We start from the raw sequence: 25,852 nt of genomic DNA, 5'->3' as shown, positions 1-25,852 counted from the left end.
CTTGGGTTCCTCTTCTGTGCTCCTGACCCCTTGCTCCTGTTGAGTGATCCCACAGCAAGCAGCTTGCTATAGGGCCATCCGAGCAGAGTCACGGAACTGCACCCCGGCCCCATCTCCTTTCTGTTTTCACTGACTGACTGACTTTGATTGACAGCAGGGGGAGCCAATGGTGCCACACTGCTGTCTCGGCCAATGAGGAGGGGAGTCCCAGGCCGCCAAGACATTCCTACAACATAGGTAGATGTACAGGGACATCAGGTAAGTATTAAGGGGGCTGAAGGGGGCTGCTGCACATAGAGGGCTTTTTATCTTAATGCATAGAATGCATTAAGATAAAAAATCTTCTGACTTTACAAACCACTTGAAGCCTGGAGGAGGTCTTCAGAGTACCTGGTTCTCAGTGAGTAGGGCTTAGAGAATTCTCAGGAGAGAGACTGTTGCCTGTACACCCTCTGCTGGTTAGAGGGATCATTCCAGACTTGCTGCCAGATTATGCCTTGGAGAAGAGAAGGCCTTGTGCGATAACTGTGTGCTACCTTTAGGTGGAGGGAAACTGCTTCATTTTGTATAGCTGTATAGCTGCTTGAAGATAGTGTCTTCATTCAAGTTGTTCCCAGTTCTATAAAACAATAAAAACAACAAAAAGAAAGACACTATATGGTTGATTACTGTCTGAGGACTGAGTGAGATTTTATGCATTTGGCTGAAAATTTCCTATGCCTTACTACTTGCTCCAGTAAGGGATCGGAACCTGGGATCAGACTGGGGGACCAAGTCAGGGGTCCCCTACATAAATAGCAAACATGTCATACTTACGTACCCGCTCTGTGTCTTATGTATACAGAGAGCAGGACTCGGGGGCGAGCACACACATGTACCCCCATATGGGAGCACGTTGCTCTGTGCAAAACCACTGCACAGAGCAGCTAAGTATGAAATGTTTGTTATTTTTAACTAATAATAAAACAAGACTTTCGTATCACTTGTTTTACATAACTATACTTGCAAAAGGGGCCCGCATGAAATGATCTAGCGGGACTTCATTTTCTAACTAAAGTTCCACTTTAATTTACCACATTCAAAAATAATTACCCCCAGTTTGTAAATAATGAAACTGGAGGTAATTAAGATCAACCATATCTTTGCATAGAAAGGAGAAATGTCTCAGTATGCAATGTAACAGAGTGACATATTTGCTGCCATTACCCAGGGCTACTGTTAGAAATCATGGGGCCCCATACAGGCTACCTGACAAGGCCTCCCCTTCCTGTCAATCTTAAGCAGCCTTTCCCACTCTGCAGCCACACATATACTAGAGATGTGTATATGCACAATGGAGAATTCTCAGTGTGCAGTGACCGCTTCCTGGTGGGCTAGTGCAGGAACATTCAGACTGAGATCTGAACATGCCTAAGCTCATCCCTTCTAATGACAATGTTGCAGCTGACATTAAGGCCTAGTAGATATTCCTTGAGCTTTAAAGTGTTAATTCACCTTTACAGAAAAAATGTGATGGTAAACTTACATACCATGAGAATAGCAGCAGCCACTCAGCCTCAGCACAAACCAAGTGGTTATCTGCAGTTGGGGGTGGGTGTCCAAGTCTGAACACAGTTAGATGTGTAAGTCACATGGGAGGTCTACCCCTGTGGTGGGTTCTTTGGGCTTGTGCCAGGCGATGAATGGGGCCACTCATCCCAGCACAGGGGTAACACTTTGCCCAAAGGTGTGCTTGCCAATGTCTGGAACTAGGCGAAGGCCACGGTCACATAAAAGGCAAACATTCAGGTAGTCCCCTAATTTAGAGATGAAACACTTGTGTGTAGTGTTGTATGCAGAGTTCTTTCAAAAGATGTTGTCCCTTATCCTACACACTTGTGTGTATGTAGATGTATATGTTGAATTAGGAGGGACATGCAGAGCCTATGTCCAAGCCACCAGTCAGCATACCTCTATTACCTTACTCCCAGTAATAGAGAGGATCTAATGCATGCTCCTCTAAACCATTCTCCTTCCATACCAGATGACCAAGCATAAGAGCTCCATAACACCGATCTGCTCCCAGAGACCATTGGGGACAGACAGTTGGAGGGGAGCCTAGTACCGATCCCCCTCACTACCAGAGAACTTGTCATATATTCAGGTATCACACCAACGACTGGTTACTGTTCTTGCATCTGGTTACCCACAGCAATTTCTTTGCAAGTTAACCTTTTGTTGTGATATTTCACAGACGCTAATGTGCAAATTCAGACCCAGGTTCCTAAGAGAGGCACCGGGACCCCACATGCACTCCTTGAGTAACTTCAGGCCAGACTTTGAGCACAATAACAACTTTACTGAACATTTGGCAGAACATGTGCAACATGCAATAGCATCCTTTCCCTAACTTAACTTAACTGTGGTTGCCCCAGGTTACCTGTATGATTGTAGCATCTTTGGGGAAAGTCCAAACCGCCAATAGCTTGAAAAAAAAAGAGTTCATTTCCTTGGGAGTGTTCCGATGGGTTGGTGTTCCAACAAGCTGCTCAGGACATAATTCAGAGTCTCTGTATGTGCATCCCAAGCCTATTCTAGGTTCCAGGATTATTCTAGGTTTTTCCTCCATTCTTGGTCCCCCCCCCAGGATCTGGGCCTCTTCCCTTTATATCACATAGGAAGGACCCCAGAGGAAAACCCACAAACACACAAGGGGTGGCAGCACAAGCATTAAGCTCTTCCCTCCCAACCTGGACAGCCAGGTAGGCTGATTAACCAAAAGTAAGCAACCTGCCTACACACTGCCTGCTGTCAATCACAAGGGGAGTGGACCTAGTGGGGAATTAGTGCCTGTGAATGCCCATCATGCTCCACCCACCCTGATACAAAGCTCCCATCTGTTGCACTGTAAGTGTGACAACCGCAAGGGCAGGAAGAAAGTGCAGTTGCACTGAGGGAGTAATACCATATGAGAACTCTGGTCTTAGTGAAACTTCACAGACGGTGCATACTCCATATTTACTGTATGTAGCTGTCTACAACAGTTACACGAATCTATCAACTGCACTGACCTTTGTCGTCTGGTGGCACGTCGGAGGGCACAGGCAGACCATCTAGTCCCACTGCTGACAACCTATCAAACTGTATGAGAGTCTGACAGCTTCTGTGGCTAGATGGGGCTGGGTGTTGCACATAAAGGTATGTACATTGTATGTTTAGGGTAGTATGTGCCCAGGGACAAATTTCCAAAACTGGACATTCATCCTAGGGTGCATACTTCACTAAACATAAGTACAGCTAGGTGCACCAATCAGATCCATCCAGCTGCATCAGCTGTCAGACTCTCATTTATGGGGGTTAAAAATGTATTTTATATGGAAACATTCAATTATGGAAAGCACATATCAGTGGCGTACTAAGGGGGGTGCAGCATCACTGGGGGTTCTGCAACTTTCTGACAATTATTTTTTGTGTTGCTCTCCTTTTCCCCACAGTACCATACAACACACAGAAAAAAAAAATGCAAGGCAGCTGCGGCACCCCCAACAAGTCTGCACCAGGTGCTTCAGTGACAGTAGGTGTACCAAGATTTTACTGCCAAGAACAAATTCTCCACACACTGAGCTCCTGTATATCATTAGTGAGTGAGTAAGTAGGTGTAAGGAGGGGGGTGTCTGTACTGGGCTACTGGGCAGAAGGTTGTGTAGAAAGGGGTGTGTACCCAGAGGAGGTGTGGCTATAACAGGGGAAAGGTGTCTGTTGTGGAGGGATGTAGGATTGTTAGAGGGGGTCAGTCTGTGCTGGGGTGTTTCGGTACTGAGGGGTTTGTACTGGGTGAGGGGTCCATCTATGATGGAGGGGTCTGTTATCAAGCCATCAAATGGTTGGTTTCATAGCTGATCACATGTACAGCACTATGGCCGCTGCAGATCAAGGTTAAAATGGCAGCTTCTGTGGCTGTAAAGGATAGAAGGGGTTATTTCCACTCTAAAGCCCCATACACACTATCAGATTTTCTCCAGATTTTTCCTTCAGATTTACCAAAATTATATAATGTGAGGTCAAACCTTTGGAGTTTCAATTTGTATACAATCAGGCAGGAACTTGCACTACATGGTTTTGGTAAATCTGAAGAAAAAAACAGCAGAAAATCTGATAATGTGTATCGGGCTTCAGCTTTATTTCTGAAATTGTCTGGAAAAAAAGCATTTATACCTTTCTGTTTAGGGTAGAGAAGGGTTAGAGCCGTATTCGGTTTTTATTGTAGCTTATGTCCCTAATTTTCCCATCATTCTGCCATGCACAAACTGTGTGTGTGAGGATTGGGGACAGTTTGTCCGAGGTAAGATGTCTTGGCTGCCATTATGCCCATCGGAAGAATGAGAGACCTAGTTTTTCCAACACCTATCATCTTTACATTATAGTTATAGACCAGCTATTCTCAGCCAGAGTTCTGTGGATTGCTAGAGGTTACTTGAGGTGGTTATTGACCTCCCATTTGAGGTGCCTGCACAGTTTCTGGGCCAACACCACATGGCATAGCCAGCTTCATGACACCAATTATATTTTTATCTGTAAAGGTAGAATTGTGACCATCACTGTAAAAGTGTATTCTTCCTAATGTTTGCCATTGTTGAGGCATTTTTCCCACTGACCCCCAATTAATTGGTCTTAGCAGGGGTTCCCCCGAGACCAAAAAATGTTTTCAAGGTTTCCTTAGACGTAAAAAGGTTGAGAAAGGTGTTGCAAACTGTAGCACATTAAGGCTTTGTTCACACGGGCGTACCAAACCGCCCACTCATGCAAAGGGCCATTTTCACCCACACGGATTCACAAATGTTCTGTGCAGACTAGTGCAGGCAGCCTGCTGCATGCACCCCGGGGTGTATATCTTGTGGGTCCGATGCATGAATTAGGATGCAGAAAAACTGTGTTATGATCCATGCATCAGACCCACATGAATCTACAGTCAGGGATGAGCTTAGAGATCTATGCAGATGGATGCCTATCATTGATTTGAACAGGTCTGCATAAAACACTTGTTTATCCCTTGCAGGTGAAAACAGTCCTTTGTATGGGTGTACAGATCGGTAAGTCTGTGTAAATGAGGCCTAAAGTAGAAAATGCCTTTAGGTTTAATGGCTGTTACAGCAATGAACAGTGTTTTTCAATTAATCCAGGAAACTAATTTATGCCATAATTGCTTTAATTTTAATTGTAACGTGAATGTAATGAACAGGCATTTACATACTTTATAGAAATAGCTATGTGCTTAATTTATTGCTGCCTGTGAACTGCCTCATTTCCTGTCTCGAGTGAAGCGCTGAGCTCGGCCAGTTGTAAATGTTTTTTGCAATTGCGACGATTCACAGTCATTGCTGACGCAGTTACACTCCTCCACCTTAACATAACTGAGTTCTTCTCGACGTCCATTGCTGCATCTCATTGTCACTGTTCTTTCTGTGGTTTTCACCTCCTGGCAACAGGTACATGTGTGGGACATTTTACTGGCAGCCAACGAGTATCTACGTAGAAGATAAAAGTAAATCAATTATATTGATTACGTTGGTTTTACATCAATGCATTATCACTTTTATGCCACGCACACACGATCAGACATTCCAACAACAAAATCCAAGGGAATTTTTTTCAACGGATGTTGGCTCAAACTTGTCTTGCATAAACACGGTCACACAATGTTGTCTGAAATTCCAAACATCAAGAATGCGGCCAAGAACAAGCCAAGAAAATTGAAGTTCAATAGCCAGTGCAGCTCTTCTGCCTGATTCCGAGCAAGCGTAGAACTTTGTGTGTCGGAATTGTGTACACATGATTGGAATTTCCAACAATGGATTTTATTGTTGGAAAATTTGAGATCCAGATCTCAAATTTTGTGTGTCGGAAACTCCGATGGAAAATGTCCGATGGAGCCTACACACGGTCAGAATTTCCGACAAAAAGCTACCATCGAACATTTTCCGTCGGAAAATCTGAGCATGTGTACACGGCATAACACAGTGGATAACTGATTTAGGATAAATACATTTTATTAACTTTATACTTTTTATATTTTCATTATTTTATTTTATATTTTATAGCAAGCCAGCTGACCCTGCAGTTTAGTATAAGTTTTGTCATGCTGTGGAAGAGATGGCTGTGAAACTCATAAAAAAAGTGTGTATACTTTTTGAAGAACCATTATATTATTATTCATACTTCTTGGCTTGTTGACTTTTTAACACTTTCCTGCCCGGCCTATCTATCTATATATATCTATATATACAAACAGTATCTCACAAAAGTGAGTACACCCTTCACATTTTTGTAAATATTTTATTACATCTCTTCATGTGACAACACTGAAAAAATTACACTTTGCTACAATGTAAAGTAGTAAGTGTACAGCGTGTACAACAGTGTAAATTTGCTGTCTTCTAAAAATAACTCAACACACAGCCATTAATGTCTACATTTCTGGCAACAAAAGTGAGTACACCCTAAGTAAAAATGTCCACATTGGGCACAAAGTGTCAATATTTTGTGTGGCCACCATTATTTTACAGCACTGCCTTAACCCTCTTGGGCATGGAGTCCACCAGAGCTTCACAGGTTGCCACTGGATTCCCCTTCCACTCCTCCATGACGGCATCATGAATCTGGTTGAATGTTAGAGAACTTGCGATCCTCCACCTTCCACCTGAGGATGCCCCACTGATCAATAGGTTTAGGTCTGGAGACATTCTTGACATTCTTTACCCTCAGCTTCTTTAGAAAGGCAGTGGTTGTCTTGGAGGTGTGTTTGGGGTGGTAATCATGTTGGGCTAGAGCCCTGCGGGTTCTTTGGGATAGCGGCCTCCCCAAAGCACCTTGTTCCCATGTTGTTGGGGAGAAGGGCCCCCCCGTGTGAAATGGTAACGGGGTACAAATGTACCCCTAGCATTTCACAAAAAAATTTGTAAAAAAATGTGTAAAAAAAGACACTACACACCTTTGTGCCTACACGCCAAGTCCTTTATTAAAAAAATAAAACTGTCCCACGGAGTCTTCTTCTTCTTCTTCTCGCACTCCGACGGACCAAAAATTACAAAAATTACTCCAAGAGCATGATGACGACTCATCCAGAAGGTCATAAAAGAAGCCAGAACAACATCTAAAGAACTGCAGGCCTCACTTGCCTCAGGTAAGATCAGTGTTCATGATTCAACAATAAGAAAGAGACTGAGCAGAAATGGCATCAATGGGAGAGTTCCCAGGCCAAAACCACTGCTGACCAAAAAGAAAACAAAGGCTCATCTCACATTTACCAAAACATATCTTGATTACCCCCAAAGACATTTAGGCAAATATTCTGTAGATTGATGAGACATATATACTTTTGATAATATATATATATATATATATATATATATATATATATATATATATATATATATAACCAAAAGTATTGGGACACCTGCCTTTTTACTCACATGAACTTTGATGGCATCCCAGTCTTAGTCCGTAGGGTTCAATATTGAGTTTGTCCATCCTTTGGCGCTTTAATATATTCAACTCTTCAGGGAAAGCTGTCCACAAGGAGTGTGTCTATGGGAATGTTTAACCATTGTTCTAGAAGCATATTTGTGAGGTCAGGCACTGATGTGGATGAGAATGCCTGGCTCGCAATCTCTGCTCCAATTTATGCCAAAGGTGTTCTATCGGGTTGAGGTCAGGCCCGCCAAGTCCCTCCACCCCAGGCTCGCTCATCCATGTCTTTAAGGACCTTATTTTGTCCATTGGTGCAAATCATTTGGTGAAGGGGGAATTATGGTGTGGGGTTCTTTTGCAGGGGTTGGGCTTGTACCCTTAGTTCCAGTGAAGTGAACTCTTAAGGAGTCAGCATGCCAAATTATTTTGGACGATTTCATGCTCCCAACTTTGTGGGAACAGTTTTGGGATGGCCCTTCCTGTTCCAACATGACTGCGCACTAGTGCACAAAGCAAGGTCCATAAAGACATGGATGAGCGAGTTTGGGCCAACTGACCTCACCTCGATAGAACACCTTTGGGATGAATTAGAGTGCAGACTGCGAGCCAGGCCTTCTCATCCACATCAGTGGCTGACCTCACAGATGTGCTTCTAATAGTGCCCCATTGTTGGTGTCAGCAATAGTAATTATGCCCCATTGTTGGTGTCATTGGATGGAATAGTACTTAAAGCAAGCAATGGGCTGCATCTGGCCCCCAGGCTGCAGTTTGGAGACCACTGCTCCACTCGTACTACATGAGGAACAGAAACCATTATTGCAAAGAACAACATGGTTCCTCTGGTCTTGTCCTGTATTCTCCCATCTGATTTGATTGACAGCTGCATTTTGGAAAATCAAGTAACAAATGGATGATAAATTAGCAGAAAAGAAAGAGGATTGGGAACAGAACTGCCTGCTTCCTGGCCAAGAATGAAAATGGATACTTTGGTGAGGGAATAATTATATAACTTCCCTCCGATGATACCATCTCTTCATGACCCCCTACTAAAGTCAAAGGAACAGACTAAGCATGATAGGCTATAGATAATATAAAATATGGACGTGCATAATATTTAACTTTCAACTTTAGAGTGTTTGTAATACAAAAAAGATAAGTTCCTCAGCATAAATTTGTAATGTGATTATTTAATAGAATAATGTTCTTACATGGAAAGGGTATTGCAAGGTCCTTCACAATAAGTTATATTGACCAAATGTTCTGATTGACAGTCATTGTGAGATAGGTATTCCAATTTTTGATTCAACTTGCAGGACGGGCTGGTTTCAATACCTGCGGGGTTAATTAAATCACAAAAACAGCTCAGAGTTATCAAAGGATATGCTATCTGAAATTAACATAGACACATAAAGGAGCTTGGGCTTGGCCTCCTAAAGGATTTGCCTGCACAAACATTTGCCCACAATTCACTAAGCAGTATTTAAACCTCTACAGTCATTGTACATTTGCCAAACATTCACCTGGTGGAAAATGAATTCTCTAACTTTTGCTAACATTTGTTCTTCAATGGCAAAAAAGGTGATTTCAGAAACATTCACTCTATTTATAAATGGATGATTGTTACAACTACTGCAGATATGCTGCTAGTTCACTGGACACATTTGAAAACAAATTTGTCCTTGCTTGAGATGCCAGATCATAGCAATTTATAATGGAAGGGGAGTGCTCAAACTGTACATTTAAGGTTGAAGGTTGAACTATTTGTTAAAGGGTGCATTTTAATAAACAAAAATCCCCCCACCCCTACAAGATGTAAAAACATATTTTCAGCACTATGGGGACTGAACTGGAGGCTGACTGAACTGAAACAGATTTTGTTGTAAAGGTAGCAATACATGGATCACATTTTGGCAGATTCAGCTGCAAGTGGCATTGTCGGCACAGCCCAGCTCAATAAAAGACAATCTAAAAATCGACTGAATTGGGGGGCAATTACTGACTAAACAGTGACTGTACCCTATGAAATGCAGTTACTGTTCGGGTATTTAGGCAGCTATGGGTGCTGCGGCTGCTTGAATACAATAACCCGCAGTGGAGCCTTTTCCATCAATGCTATTAGCTTGAATGGGGAAATCGATGGATTTCTCTCTTTTACTCTGCAGGCTAAATGAGAGAAAGCTACACTTGTATAGTTAGCTTAAATGTGACATTTACTGATGTAAAATTCCTAGCCAAAATTTTAGCATTACGCTTTATAATAAAGTTATACTTAGCCTAATCCATCCGAAACCATTTATGCCTATTAAAAACACAGCCTTTAATATAAGATGTTTTTTTATGAACCTCAAGTCCACCCATGACTCCATTGTCTCTAGAGTCATGCTCAGTCTAGATGCTGCCAAGGCATTTTATTTAGTAAAATGGGGTTATTTGTGGTAATGTCTTTGCAGGTTTGGCTTTCATCAAATGGCTCCAGCTCTTGTATCAGGCCCCCACAGCTCAGATACAGATCAATGGTAGGGTCTCTGATCCTATCCCCCTCTCTAAAGGTACACGACAGGGATGAGTAATGTCTCCACTGCTCTACACAATGGCCATAGAACCTCTGGCCATTGCTATCACAACACATCCAGACATTAGAGGCCTTCATTCAGGTCCGGTAGTTGAAACTATTGGCCTCTATGTGGATGATATGCTTTTGTATCTGGAGGATGCAGGTCCATTGTGATCGGCTGCTCTACATCTCATTAAATGCTTTGGAGAGTTCTCAAGGTTACAAATCAATTGGACCATATCTTTCCCTTAGACATATTGGCTCCCACTGTTGGGCAGGCCCCCCTCTCTCTGATAAGAGTGAGTCAGATCAAGTATCTGGGCATCTAGATTTCTCGTTTCCTAGGAGATTATATTGGGCATGGTCTGACTTCCTCTTGGAGTTATGGGGCACATTAATTCACTGAAAATTATATTACTCCTTAAGCTCCTTTATATAGTCTGACAAGCCCTTTTATATATCCTGCTTTTTAAAGTCCAAGGGATCTCTACTTAAAGTGGAAGTAAACCCATCGATTTAAACAGTTAAAAAAAAAGGCATGCAGGGAATGCTAACTTTACATTGGCTGTGCTCTCAGCCAAACTATCAAACCATCCAATGGCTGGTGTCATAACGAATCACATGTGCAGCACCATAACAGTTGAGGAATAAACAGAGGCAAAGATGGCAGCTTCCTTGGCTGAAAACGATAGGGGAGTTTACTTCCACATTTTATTTATTTCTGTCACAAACTGTCATGGCGTAGCCTGAAAAGCCCCATGAATCTAGATTGTGCAGCTTTGCCTGTCCTTAACCTTTTATTATATAGACTCCCAGATTTCCAATTTTTTTATCTCGATAAGGGGGAGAGGGATAGGTACGTTACTTTAATATGTCCCAGTATTCCCAACCCCGTTATTCTCCCCTTCCAGATTCTTCTGCATGGCTCACACAATCCTATCTACCTGGGAGACCAGGGACAAATACTATTTCATCACTGTGAAATTTGGAATTTGGCCATGAGTCAAACAAATGCTTCTCTATTTCATGCCCATATGCCCTTTTGGAGTAACCTGTGTTTACCTGAATTATTATCAGTGCCGATCATAGGCTATGGGTTGACAGGGAGGTTATATATATATCTCACGTGTCCTCTCCAATGGCAAGGTTAAATCATTTCAGAAACTTAAGACTTTGGATTACCCAAACACGTTTTTTTGTTATCTCCAACTCGGTTACGCTATCCATACCCAATTTGGGGACTCCATTCCCAGTCTTGATTCCCTGTACCTGGTGGAGGTAATTATGGGCCCACACCCTAAAAAGCTATATCTACATTTTATAACTATCTCCTACTGCCGGCTGCTACTAACTTAGCTTACCAATTAAAATCATGGTGGAGAACTAGCTGATGAAGACTGGGGTGAGGATCTAGAAACCTGTAAATTAGTATCTCTCAAACTTTCTGACCGCCTCACTCACCTGTACATTTATTATAGGTCCTATGTAACGCCTATCCATTTATCTAAATATCACCCAAATTACAACCCAGAGTGCCCCATATGTGGTGAGACCAGTGGCACCTTCTACCATTTAATGTGGTCTTGTCCTGTTATCCAAGAGTAGTGGACATACGTTTTCAAATTCCTACATGACCAAATGGGCTCCCCACTAACCCCCTGCCCTAAGAAATGCTTATTGGACCTTCTTTTCACCTTGGAGGAATATAAACACCTTCATGTTTTTCTGCAAGAAACATTCTTCATGGCCAGAGTGTTAATGGCAAGGGTTTGGCTCAGGGAGTCACCTCTGACTGTCCAGCATTAGATTGCGACCATTAACGCTATGTTACCCTACAAAAAAGTCCTATATATTTATAGAGGGTGCACAAATAAGTACCATAAGATATGGGATAGATGGTTAGATAATACCTCTACATGTGTAGAGGATTAATAAACCACTATGTAAATGTTTACCTTATGGGTACAATACACTATTCATTGTTTATCTTCCACTTAGTCATTATAGCTGTTTGTGTGTTTTGTATCACATGTGTTGTTAATTCTAACATCTTTACTTTGTATGAAACTGTCACCATTTGTCTTTCAATTATGTTACTTGTTGCACTATAGATGGTTTGTCTCTCTTTTCAATAAAAGTTTTTTTTTTTTATTTAGATTTACTGGTTACATTTGTCTAAAGCTTACTGATCTTATTAGTTATACAGTGAGTGTGACTAGGGAGTGTCAAGTGAATGCTGGCTAATGTAACAAGGCTGAAATACTAACAGAATAGCGTATCCGGTTGTCTCTATAGTTGATATTTTACTAAGCAATTAAATCCAAAGTAAACCAAGCTAATGCAGAATGGACAACTGCCAAAATAGCAATAAAAAAAAAAAAACACAATTACTTCTACAAATTTGTACATTTCAATGAATGAGTACTGTACTTACATTGCTTACAGCAGCCGTTCGGTGAAAGTTCAATGGTTCCCTGAAAATATAAACAAGTTATATTTTAAAAAATATATATTCTGGGTATGCTAGTAGGATCCAAAAAATTATCATTGTAGTAACCACTGGACACCAGACTAACCATTTTTGAAGTCATGTAAGCTAAATATTTACAGAAATATCAAACAGATTGAAAAAAAAAAAGCCTTCCTCGCAGTATTCAAACTAAATCATTGGAAACTTTTATAAAATCACAAGGTGAGAGGATAAAGCAGAGAACTGATCTCTGTCAGACATTTGTGAACACAACTAAAAACTGCATAAGCACCAGGATGTACCGTGTTATCATAGAACCAGAAATAGATCCTGACCATATAAAATTTCTGAACAAAGTGTCATCTTACTTCAAGAAAGAAAATCATATGAAGGCATTGTGATCTTGTGAAAGATAGTAATACCTGTAATGCCGCGTACACACGATTGGACTTTTCAACGTACTAGGTCCGACGGTCTTCCTGACGGACTTTCAGTGGAGGTCCGACGGACTTTCTGAACGAAACAGACTTGGCCACACATGACCGGACCAAGGTTTTTCATTCGTTTTGAACATGATGACATAAACGTGACTAAACAAGGAAGTTCAATAGCCAGTAGCCAATAGCTGCCCTTGCGTCGTATTTGGTCTGTCGGACTAACCCACAGACAAACGGTTTTCCCCATTTTTAGTCCGTCGCACTTGAGTCCGTCGGATAGATTTGAAACATGTTTTATTTCTAGGTCGATTGGACTTTTGGGGGGAAAAAAGTCAGCTGCAGCCCACACACGATCGAATTGTTCAACGGATTCCGGTCTGCCGCACCAAGTCTGCCGGAAAGACTGATCGTGTGTACGCAGCATAAAGCCCCGTACACACGAGAGGACTTATGTCCGACAGACTTCCGAAGGAGTTCCGTCGGAGTTCTGCTGGAATTCCGACGAAGTTCTGACAGACTTTTCGGCTGAGCGGACTTGGCCACACACGATCACACTAAACTCCGACGGATTCGAACGTGATGACGTACGACTCAGCTTGAATAAGGAAGTTCATAGCCAGTAGCCAATAGCTGCCCTAGCGTCGGTTTTAGTCCGTCGGAGTAGCATACACACGAGCGGATTTTTCAAAGGGGACCGGGTCCGGCGGAGTTCCTTCGGAAAAATTTGAAGCATGTTCCATATTCTAAAGTCCTTCGGACTTTGGCGAGTCAAAAGTCCGTTGCAGCCCACACACGATCGGATAGTCTGACGGACTCAGTCCTTCGGACTTTGGATGTTGAAAAGTCCGCTCGTGTGTACGCGGCATAAGTGTTACACTTATGCTGCGTACACACAATAGGATTTTCCGACGGAAAATGTTTGATAGGAGCTCGTTGTCGGAAATTCCAATCATGTGTACACAATTCCCACGCACAAAGTTTCACACATGCTCAGAATCAAGCAGTGGATGAGCACTGGCTATTGAACTTAATTTTTCTCGGCTCGTCATAGGTGTTGTATGTCACCGCATTCTTGACGTTCGGAATTTCCGACCAACTTTGTGTGACCGTGTGTATGCAAGACAAGTTTGAGCCAAAATTGATTTTGTTGTCGGAAAATCTTATCGTGTGTACAGGGCATTACACAGCATGCATACACCTTTAGCATGAAAACATATCTAATATAGGGACCCCTTTTAAAATTTGGTATTCTTTTGGGTCGACAAGTGGAGCTAGAGGCACTTTTCCACATGTTTTTAGAGATTGCTTAGTCCCTCCATTATAAACTATTGTTGACCAGCTTCAACAGCTCAAGCTGAATTATAAACACAGGTGAATAATTCATAGCAATGAGTAATTTCAGTAAATTAACCCTCATCAGAGTGTTTTATTCAGACAAAGAGAGCCTCAGAACAGGTAGTTACCATTTTTGTGCTTCTTTAGATAATTTAGAGTGCTTTGGTAATCCTTTGTCAAATATTAAATGTTTTATGTTATATAAATACTGTATATACAGTATGATGTTCCAAAATGATATAAAAACAGTTTCTAAAAGTATAAGCTTAAAAAATAAATAAATACAATTAACATTACAAAAAAAAAAAAGGTTTGTTTACTTGTAAAAGCAATGGGTAATATTTTACTTACAGGTACGCAGTTATCTTCATTGAAGTACGGGCACGGGGTTTGTGAGACTGATGTGCTGAACTGACCTTTGATCAGAGTACAGTTGTACACTTTACAGGAATCATACTTTGACTTTCTCGACTCTCCAGGCTACAAAAAACACAAGGGATTGGAAAACTATGATTTACTAGCATCAATAATCTCTATAACCAAGCCTATAAATAAGTGTTATGTCATGCAACGGTGTAAGGGACCAGAAAACATAAAGATTGGTCATGTTTATTTAAAAACATTTACACTTACAACATACTGTATGAATTTTAAAAAAATGCATGTGTTTTGATGTACATTCTTCCTATGCACTGTTTTACTCTAATCGAATCCCATATAAATGATTTCTATTTAACATCCTTGCCCATCCTTTGGCCCTTTATTGTGAGGGCCTCTGGGGCCCCAGCAGACAGTATTCTGTGTTGTGGTGCTTGCTTAACCCAGTAAGGAAAAAAAAAATATTTGGACTGGATTTAAAGGGCAACTCCACTTTAATGGGAAAAAATAATAATATAGAGTATACAATTGCGACACAAGTCATATTGCCATTAAATGTTATTAAAAAGTATTTTTTTTTAATCTGCAGTGCTGTCATTTTCTGTAAAATGCAATGCAATATGGCTACCTGGAGGCATTCTGTAAACAGATTGTGTACAGAACGCCTCCCAGATATGTAGTTTCGTGCTTGTGTGATTGGCTTACTGATTTTCACAAAAGTCTGCACTAAGATAGACTGATCGATTTTGGGCATCCCCAGCAACTAAAATGTCATTTTTGGTGAGATACTCCCAAAGGTACATCACGTCTAAAGAGATGCAGACCCTGCCAACTTCCTCATTAGAGCCCTGCAGGTGTAGCAGCTGATTGATAATTACAAAATCACTCCCATATAGGTTCACTTTTCGCATGGACACAGACAAACAGCTATTTCTTCAGAATAACAAAAGGAAGGACTCTGCAACAAAGTTTGTTAAAATGCCTGCAATCTATGTAGATCACCCAGAAGGGAATATTTTATTTCTCAACAAAAGCAAAAGTGGAGTTACTCTTTAGGTAGTTAAAAGATTTTATGGTTCATTTCTTTCACACACCTTACTTTTTCTCTATGTTGTCCATCCCGTTTTATGTTTTTTTTTATTTAATCTTTTACAATGGGTCTTGCTGAGAATGCAGAGAGAAATATCAAATGTGGCACAAGTAATTTTTAGAAAAGGTAGTTTGTACCCCCCCATGATGGATGGTGTGTCTCAGAGACTCCTGTAATAGAATCAGAATAAGTGACTCCTATTGCAGCTATACTATGAATAAAGGATTTGAATCCTGAACCTATTGACACTGCAAGATCTTTTCATGACTGAAAGCTGGTATCTATACTCACTCATAACTACCACTCGGAAGGTTTTGAGACCACATATCTGCCCTGTAGGGAGGACTATTATTTGAACCGTTCAGGTTTGATCAGAGGTGTAACTAGAACCTTCAGGGCCCCGATGCAAGAAACCACGATGGGCCCCCCGGCCTCCCTTCCATCCGAGCCCCAGGCTTCCAATTTTGGGAGGGTGTCCATGGACATCCTCCTAAAGCTGTGCTTCCCGCATGACCCCTGGGACATGCATCTAGGGCAATCACAGCGGGCCTTTACCATGTGATCAGCTGATCACATGTAAACAGACTTGCCAGTTATCCACAGCCCTTTCTTCCCATGCTGTAGCTGTGTTAGGAAAGGACTGCTGTTAACTGTCAAGAATGTCAGTAAATTGTTTACACTGATAATGAGTGCCCCAATCATCAATGTCATCTATCAGTGCTCATCAATACCACCTATTAGTGCCCATCAATGCTGGCTATCAGTGCTCATCAATGCCGCCTATCAGTACCCATCACTTCCACCTATTAGTGCCCATCAATGCTGGCTATCAGTTCTCATCAATGCCGCCTATCAGTGCCCATCACTTCCACCTACAAGTGTTACCTATCAGTGCTCATTAATGCTGCCTAAGAGCATCCATCAGTGTCACCTATCAATACTCTTCAATTCTGCCCATCAAAGTCCATCAATACTGCCTGAGTTCTGCCTATCAGTGTTCCTCAGTGCCTATCAGTACCACCTATCAGTGCCCATCAATGCCACCTATCAGTGCAGCCTATCAGTGCACATAAGTGCCTCCTATCAGTGCTGCCTATCGGTGCTCATCAATGTGGCCTATCAGTGCTCATCAGTGCCTCCTATCAGTGTCCATAAATGCCTCCTATCAATGTCCATTAGTGCCTCCTATCAGTGCCCATTAGTGCCTTCTATCAGTGTCCATCAGTGCCTTCTATCAGTGACCATTAGTACCTTCTATCAGTGCCCATCAGTGCCTTCTATCAGTGCCTCCTATCAGTGCCCATTAGTGCCTTCTATCAGTGCCCATTACTGCCTTCTATCAGTGCTCATCAGTGCTCCTCAGTGCCTCCTATCTTCTTCCTATCTGTGCCCATTAGTGCCTCCTATCAGTGCCCATAAATGCCTTCTATCAGTGACCATTAGTGCCTCATATCAGTGCCCATTAGTGCCTCATATCAGTAGCCATTAGTGCCTTCTATCAGTGACCATGAGTGCCTTCTATCAGTGACCATTAGTGCCTCCTATCAGTGCCTTCTATCAGTACCCATTAGTGCCTTCTATCAGTGCACATTACTGCCTTCTATCAGTGCTCATCAGTGCTCCTCAGTGCCCATAAATTCTTTCTAACTGTGCCCATTAGTGCCTCCTACCAGTGCCCATAAATGCCTTCTATCAGTGACCATTAGTGCATCCTATTAGTGCCTTCTATCAGTGACCATTAGTGCCTCATATCAGTGACCATTAGTGCCTCATATCAGTGCCCATTAGTGCCTTCTATCAGTGACAATTAATGCCTCTTATCAGTGCCCATTAGTGCCTTCTATCAGTGACCATTAGTGCCTCATAGCAGTGCCCATTAGTGCTTTCTATCAGTGACCATCAGTGCTTTCTATCAGTGACCATCAGTGCTTTCTATTGGTGCCCATGAGTACCTTCTATCAGTGCCCATCAGTGCCTTCTATCAGTGCCCATCAGTGAATGCTATTAATGTCCATCAGTGCCGTCTGCCTTCTCAGGACAGCACGGCTCTGAGATCGTGTCTGTCATGGAACAGTAACACAGAGACTCCGGCATTAACATTCTATTTCTGAAGATTGGAGTGGACATTCTTGAGAAGAAACATGCAAGGGACATCTGGAATTCCTATACTGGATAGTAACTTGAGTTGGAATGTCACTGGATTCATCTTTTTGAGGATTATATATGGGATGTTAAAATTGGGGTGGAGCTTCCACAGAGAGAGGTTCTTATTGGATAAACAGACCCTGTCCCCAATCTTAAAGTCTGGAGTTTTGAAATGTCTTATCGTCTTGTGTAGTTTAGGTTAGAGTGTGGAAGAGTTCAGACTCTTGTCAGGTTTTTATTACTGTGCATGTCCCACTTTGGAGATTCACTCCCTCTTTTTATTCCACTTTAAGTGGAACTTCACTCTCCCAATCAACATTGATTATTTTTAATCCTTATGCTGCTAGCATTAGAAAATCGATAGGAAAATGTATCATGTTTACTTGTTTTAACCTTTTTGCTTTATGTTTCTTCAGTTACTTCCCGTTTTTTGCCTAGGTAAATTATGTCATACATCCCAGGATTCTTCAGGAGCGGAGGGGGCAGTGGCGTAACTAGAACCTTCAGGGCCCCGATGCAAGAAACCATGAAGGGCCCCCCTGAACCCCAGCCAGGGCCCTTTCCTCCGGAGTCTGGCGGTGGAACTCCAGGGCGTGGTCACAGGTATGACCTTTGTGAGCCCTGTAGTTCCACCACTGGTATCAGTAGTTTTTTATTTTTTTTATTTTTAGGTGCCCCATTGGGGGACTGTCCCTAGGCAGAATGGGGTCCCGTCCCCAGAAGAAATTAGGTCCTTTTCTCCAGGGCAGATGAAGTTACTGCCCCCAGGTGAAAAGGGGTCCCTGTCCCCAGGGGAGGTGGGGGTCCCTGTCCCCACGTGAGAAGGGGTCCCTGTCCCCAGGGGGAGATGGAGGGGGTATGTAATGGTGTGTGGGGGATGGGGTCCTCTCACTCACCATGACCAAGCTGCAGGCCGTGCATTCATCCATGTTGGCCTGGGCTCCATCCAGTGTGCTGGACCGGCGATCAGCATATCTCCCAGAAAGACCTTTCATCATCTGTGTATGATGGGGGAGGAGGGGGGCTGGCAGACAAGCCTGCAGTGTCCTCCGGGGAGCCGGCTCTCATAGGGCTGCACTGCATCTGTATGCTTAAAGTTTGTTTACCCGGGAGAAGTATGCAGTGCAGTGTGGGCCGGACTCAGGGGGGGTGGGACTCTGGCTGGGAGAACAGACATCGGACTGAGCGGCAATGCATGGAGCAGGAGAGGATTACTCTGAGGAGCCAGCCAAGGACACAGGTCATGCGGGGAATGCACAACTAAAGAGAAGCCACTGCGATAGTCGAGCATGGAGCTCTGCTAGTCACCCTCCACCTCCAGCCACCCGTGTGCATGGTGCACTGGTACCCCTAGCTGCCTATGCTGCTGCCGGCCATATGTAGAGGGGGCTGCATGGGCCCCCTGCATCACAGGGCCCAGTTGCGGTCGCGACTGCTGCACCCCCTATAGTTACGCCCCTGGGAGGGGGGTTTTCTCAGTTAAGCATACTCTCCTGCATGCATGCTTGAGCTAAGGGCACATTTTTACAATTATCATTATATAATTGAGACTAGAGGAAATCTCACAATATCTGGCCTGGGGACTACAGCAAAAGTTAGACTCCCACTCACTTTAAAGTGATTTCCTGTCACTTCCTGATGTATCTATGATACACTGAAGTGGCTGGAAATCTCCCCAATGGTAGGCAGAAACCTGACAAATTAGAATTGCATTATCCATAGGGTGACATAGAACAGCGTGCACTGAGCAGTAACTCTCATCATCTAATCAGGACTCATCACCATTACTCCATCTACTGCAAACTATCAGATGCTGAAATCTAATTGGTTGGTATGGCTTTCTAAACGTCTATTAAAAATGATGTAGAAGTCAGCTGAAAATTGTGGAAAATTAGGAATACATATTTTGACCCTGCAGACCCTTAAAACAGAAGGTATCTGCATGTCTCACTTCCATCACAAATTCCCCATCCAAAAAAAAAAACAAGAATAACTTTAATGCAAATCATTCCTTTATGCCACATGTCGTTAACTATACAGCCAGAACTATACAGGCAGAACTGTTGGCTTGTACAGCAATGCAGATACAGCCTGATATTAAAAAGCCACTTATTCCAAACAACTTTATCAGGCTTGTTACCTATATATATATATATATATATATATATATATATATATATATATATATATATTGGTTTCTTTGATAAGGCTTATGGACCAACACAATGCTACAAGTAGACTTGTTAAAAAGAAGCCGACACAGAAGGTATCTAAATGTCTCAATTCAGTGATTTAAATAAGAAGGAACTGATTCAATTATTTAGGATAGTTGGTAGAGCACTGTATCAAACTAGTGAGGCTCTGGCATAAGAGTAATGGCATTCTTACAGTGAAATAATAATCGTAAAATAGGCTTTGTCAGTTGAACCAGATTGTTTTAAATGTTTTATGTATTAATTTGAAGACCAAGTTCTAAAAAATATTAAGTGTGAGATACCTGTAGCAAACTTAATCCATCTTTGTCATTGATGACACAATGAGTCTGTATACAATCACCGCAACAATCACTTGTGCTGTTCATCAACTCATAGCCCTGCATAAAGCAAAATACATATTTGTTCACTTTTTTTTTTTTAATACAAAGCTTCTATTGAGGGTTTAAAAGCATAATAAAGGAAAGCATTACACGGGATGTAACTTGTACATACAAAATAACATATACGTATATCCAAGGCTCAATGGGCAAAGTAGGTAATCATTAGAGACCATAGAGTATGCATGGAATCAGTCCAGAGTCATATGTATCAAAGTGTCTGTATATCTGAAATATTATACAGTCTTATCTATGTATTCCACAGAGTTAACTGTACCAAAAATAGTTACGGTAGATCAATGTTTCCAAGTTCAAGAATTAGAGTAATAATATTAACTAGAAATAAGCCTAGTAGGCTTCCTAACAAATAAGTCTAAGAAAAGAGAAGAAAATGTAGAAAAACCTTTAAAAAAGAAGAGATATGCTACAAACAGTGTGAAAAGTATATATTATACCACTAGGGGAATTATTGTAAGGTTTTTCATTTCATCCAATGAAGTTACTATATGACTCCCAGATTGCACACTTACGATCAAAGATATGCAATGTATTAAAAATGGTGTGATGCACTCGCTCCATTAGTCGCATGGCTTCCATTCTCTGAAGCACCTGGTCCAGGGTACTGTAGGGGCACGCCAGTTTAGTGCAATGGCACAGAAAAATATATAGGCAAATTTTGGGCCGGGGCTGGGACCTCTGGGAGAGGAGTAAAGAGTGGGCACATTGGCATAGTCAATGTGGTAAGGGAGCCCGTTATCTGCGCTAATCTACAGGCAGCTTTACAGTATGCCAAATCGGTTGAAGACCAGGGTATTTGTTCATATTTTATACCTATATTCATTAGAACAGTTACATTTACAAACATGTTCATAGAAGGCATTGCTTTTACTGGAATATTCAGGGTATGTATGCAATATTGTGAAGGGTTGAACATACTACACTTACCAGTGGACACTGTTTGTTGCAAGGTACATCTGTGCACAGTATCTCTGCTCCAGAATCAGAGTATGAGCACACACAATTCTTGCACTTGTCAAGGAACACTTTAGTGCCAGGCTATAGAGAAAAAAAAATCATATTCATAATTGGATGCGGTCAATGTAATGATTACATGGATGCTCATACGCAGGAAATTCTAATTAGAATGTCAAGACGTATGTAGACGTAGACATTTTTTACCCTGTCACATTTATACTACTGCAGATTTGCACTACAGAACATGTTCCATAGAAAACCATGTTAAATGGAATGTAGTACAAATCTGCAAAATACAAAAAGCACTAAAACTACATAGGTGTGAATCCAGCCTAAGGGTTGCACCAATACTAGTATCGGTATAGGTGCCAATACTGAATATTTGCACAAGCATCAGTACTCGTGCAAATGCACCGATACCTAAAACCAATACTTTCAGGCTCGGTTCTTTGAGCTGTCAGTGGGTCTCCCCTGTGATAAAGAAGTCCGGTAATTGGAGCTGTCAAAAAAAAAAAAAGCAGCCCGCAATGTTTATTAACAGCATTGCTCAGCCCTGAAACACTCAAATAAAAGGAAACATTCTTTATTTTTGTATATTTCTGTGTGTCCATCTGCATCAAAGGGACGAACAAATGTTTTTTTTTGCTTTGTTAGTCAATATTTTTACACATATATATTAACATATATTAACACATTTTACATTGAAAAAGCATTAAATAAAAAATAAAAAATAAATATTTCATTTGTAAATAACTTTTCAATGCTTTATACCATTGCTGACAGCTGAAGTTAAAACAGAACAGTTGCAGTAGGTATCGGTAATTGGTATCGGCGAGTACTAAAAAAAAAGTATTGGCACTTGTACTCATTGTAAAAAAAAAATTTATTGGTGCATCCCTATTATGGATGCATATACACTTTTGATTTACAAATGACAGATTTTTGCACAACATGCAATTTTACAGGCTTCATGTCACTTCATTGAATTCCTGGTAATACAAAAACCTGGGCCATCTCCTAATAAGCCCTTATGTATCTCCCCTACCCTCTCACTATTAACTTCTACATCAGAACCAACCTACACCAGCCCAGAGTGAATGTAGATGTTTGCTTAGCTGTAAGGGGATGTTAAATCTTTTGAGAGAAGCATAAATATAGACTGTTTGCTTTTGTGTGTTTTATATTATCTGCGGAAGAGTGTTTTTCACTTCTTTTTTGTAATTGTGGTATAGAGTGCAGAATACATAAAATCATTTGTATTAATCCCTTCCCCAGAGTAATGTGCAATATAATGTACTTTTTGTACTCAAAAATTACATACATTGAAGTACTAATTTAGGCAGTTCGTTTTTCATACCCTTAATCTGAATTCCAAAAAAAGGGTAAGTGCATCTATAGTACAATTACATAGCTTCTAGCTGACAATTCTTATGCTCCTCTTTCCTCACCATTTGTCCCTCTTTTTGGTCTGATGTATGGGCTTATATAAAAAAAATGAAGTGTTCAAAGTGTTATACTACACTAAACCTTGCATGTGGCCTTTAAACTGATGCATCTGATATGTTGAAATAAAGGAAAAGTACCGTATATACTCGAGTATAAGCCGAGATTTTCAGCCTCTTTTTTGAGGCTGAAAGTGCCCCCCTCGGCTTATACTCGAGTCATCGCTGTCTGCCCGCTCGATCAGCGTGTCGAGCAGACAGACAGCGGCCATTCTATAATTCAAAAGCCGCGCCTCCGGCTCCGCCTTCGCCTGTGATAGGCGGAACACTGAATTTCCCAGCAGCCTGTGTTCCGCCTATCACGGACATCGTATCATCCTCGTACTACGGACGAGGATGATACGATGTCCGTGATAGGCGGAACACAGGCTGCTGGGAAATTCAGTGTTCCGCCTATCACAGGCGAAGGCGGCGGCGCAGCTTTTGAATTTTACAATGGCCGCCGAGGCGCCGACGAAGAGGGCACGGGACGGAGGCAAGGCAAGGCACGGCACGGGACGGGACGGGACGGAGGCAAGGCACGGCGGCAAGGCACGGCACGGGACGGAGGCAAGGAGGCAAGGCACGGGACGGAGGCTCGGGACAAAGGCTCGGGACACAGGTAGGCTGGACACACACACACACACACACACACACACACACACACACACACACACACACACACACACGGATGGAGACACACACACACACAGGGATGGATGGATACACACACACACAGGGATGGATGGATGGATGGATGGAGACACACACACACAGGGATGGATGGATGGAGACACACACACACAGGGATGGATGGATGGATGGATGGAGACACACACACACAGGGATGGATGGATGGATGGACACACACACACACAGGGATGGATGGACGGACACACAGGGATGGACGGACACACAGGGATGGACGGACACACAGGGATGGACGGACACACACACAGGGATGGACAGGCATGTCTCACCCTCGGCTTATACACGAGTCAATAAGTTTGCCAGTTTTTTTGGGGGTAAATTGGGGGCCTCGGCTTATATTCGGGTCGGCCTATACTCGAGTATATACGGTAATTGTAAAAAGACCTTGTAGTTGTAACCTATTATTATTATTATTATTGAGTCTTCACGATCTGCATAACTGGGAAGCATGGCATAGGCATTTTTCTTTTCCTTGCATTCTTTGTGGTCTAATTCACTAAACATATTTTTTATATGCTGCTTTAATAAATCTCTGGTTACTTAACATCCAGCAGTATGCTGAAAAAATAAGCAGATTTAGGAGCAGTATAAAAATCACCAAGGTGTTTGATTTACTTTAAAGAACTTACCATATATTCTGCATTTTCGTGTACACAGACTTTCTTCGAAACTGCAAAAAGAGCACACCAGGTTGGTTTATATGTGCAAAGAAAGCTGCTATTTAACATATGTTCTTTATTTGTTCAGTTTTAGATACAATTTAATTTATAATAACTACTTGCTAACACATAATCAACTTACAATTTAGTTTCCGAAAATATTGCACACAACCTACTTACATCCTGTACTAAGAGAATATGTAGGCTACCATTGCTGGCCTCTTCTTCCAGAAATGCAAATGACCTGGCTTTCATCCTAACACAGGGGCTTTAGTACTTTCTGAGTTGCTGACCTAGAACCAGTATGAGGATTAAGAATTTGGACTGCACTGTTTTCCTAATAGTTTGCCACTGTTTGTTAAAGCATAGATCGACAGGCAACTGTCTTTTTCAGAAGGTCACAAATTGTTTCATCCATATTTTTCTCAATACAGCTTTTCTTGAAGTCCAATTCCAGTCCCATGTTATAAATGGATTAAAGTAATATTGTGTTTCCAAGGCAAAATGTGCACTGGAAAGGTCCGCTTTTACTTCCCTTGCTCAGCAAAGCCTCCCTAGGTCTGCAACTAAAAATGCTGTCAGTTTTCTAGAAAAAGTGCCCCCCCCCCCTTTTTTTTTTTCTGACACAATGTGGGGGAGGTTTACTTAAAACTGGTGCATGCAGAATATGGTGCAGTTATGCATATTAACCATCTAATTTCTACTTATAACTACACTAAAGTTCAAGCATATATTACTAAATGTCTTATTTCTAAGGTGTATATATAAACATGTGTAGAATGAAAAAATTCATTTAGTTTCGGATAGATTTGTTAAGTTACTAATTTAATTTCATTGATTCGTTTTGGAATTTGTTTTTAATTTCATTTTTGTTTCATTTCATTTTGTTTATTCATTTCATAACGAATTCCAAATTTAAGGAATGATTCAAATTCGGATCAGTCGAAAAATGGTCAACTGATTTGAATTCTGTGTGAAGAATAGCTGGTTGTTAAGGAGTGGTACAGGAAGCCAGCTGCCGCATCCTTAACATTTGATGACTCATCATCTGTCAGTGGTCTTCCATGCTAAGAGCTGAAAGGTGAACAAAAGAATGCCATACCAGGCCACATGCCCTCAACATGGGGGGAGGGGGGTTTCGAGGCAGGGGGCAGAGCCAAAGCAACTTGTTCCCATGTTGAAGGAGGGAAGGGCCTCTTCCCCACAACCCTGGGCTGTAGTTGTGGAGGTTTGTGGGCGGAGGGGCTTATCAGAATCTGGAAGCCACCTTTAACAAGGTGGCCCTCAGATCCCAAACCCCCCATTTGAATCAGTATGGGCTACCTATCCATTCATCTAAAAAGTGTAAAAAGTGAATAAAGACACTACAAAATTTTACAGAAATGTCTTCAATTGCGTTTTGTTTATTCTTCACACATAATTCAAATCAGTCGTTCATTTTTCAACCAATCCGAATTTGAATCGTTCCAAAAATTTGGGATTCGTTAGAAAACAAATAAACAAAATGAAATTGAACAAGTTTCAACAAATCTCCAAATAACCAAGCATTTGTCCGAATTTAAATTTGGTCCAAAACTA

The 25,852-nt window shown here is 41.7% G+C and overlaps 1 protein-coding gene across 3 annotated transcripts in view; it reads right to left on the bottom strand.

The window, feature by feature from the left end:
- Positions 1–5,167: 5,167 nt before the first annotated feature.
- The window catches only part of LOC143935891 (mucin-5B-like), a 163,805-nt gene continuing 143,120 nt past the window's right edge, over positions 5,168–25,852 (bottom strand). For all 3 annotated transcript variants that reach the window (XM_077460067.1, XM_077460084.1, XM_077460076.1), the window contains 7 exons: positions 24,245–24,285; positions 21,394–21,504; positions 20,353–20,448; positions 14,594–14,722; positions 12,435–12,474; positions 8,655–8,778; positions 5,168–5,504 (listed from right to left, as the gene is read on the bottom strand). In XM_077460067.1, coding sequence (XP_077316193.1) covers positions 5,279–5,504; positions 8,655–8,778; positions 12,435–12,474; positions 14,594–14,722; positions 20,353–20,448; positions 21,394–21,504; positions 24,245–24,285 — 767 coding nt within the window. In that variant the 3' untranslated portion in view covers positions 5,168–5,278. The remainder of the gene's footprint in view (positions 5,505–8,654; positions 8,779–12,434; positions 12,475–14,593; positions 14,723–20,352; positions 20,449–21,393; positions 21,505–24,244; positions 24,286–25,852) is intronic.

The sequence above is a fragment of the Lithobates pipiens genome, unplaced genomic scaffold (assembly GCF_037356315.1).
Source record: "Lithobates pipiens isolate NorthernLeopardFrog02 unplaced genomic scaffold, aLitPip1_a1.2 Scaffold_10, whole genome shotgun sequence".
Lineage (NCBI taxonomy): Eukaryota > Metazoa > Chordata > Amphibia > Anura > Ranidae > Lithobates > Lithobates pipiens.
This window is presented reverse-complemented; position numbering and strand designations above follow the sequence as displayed.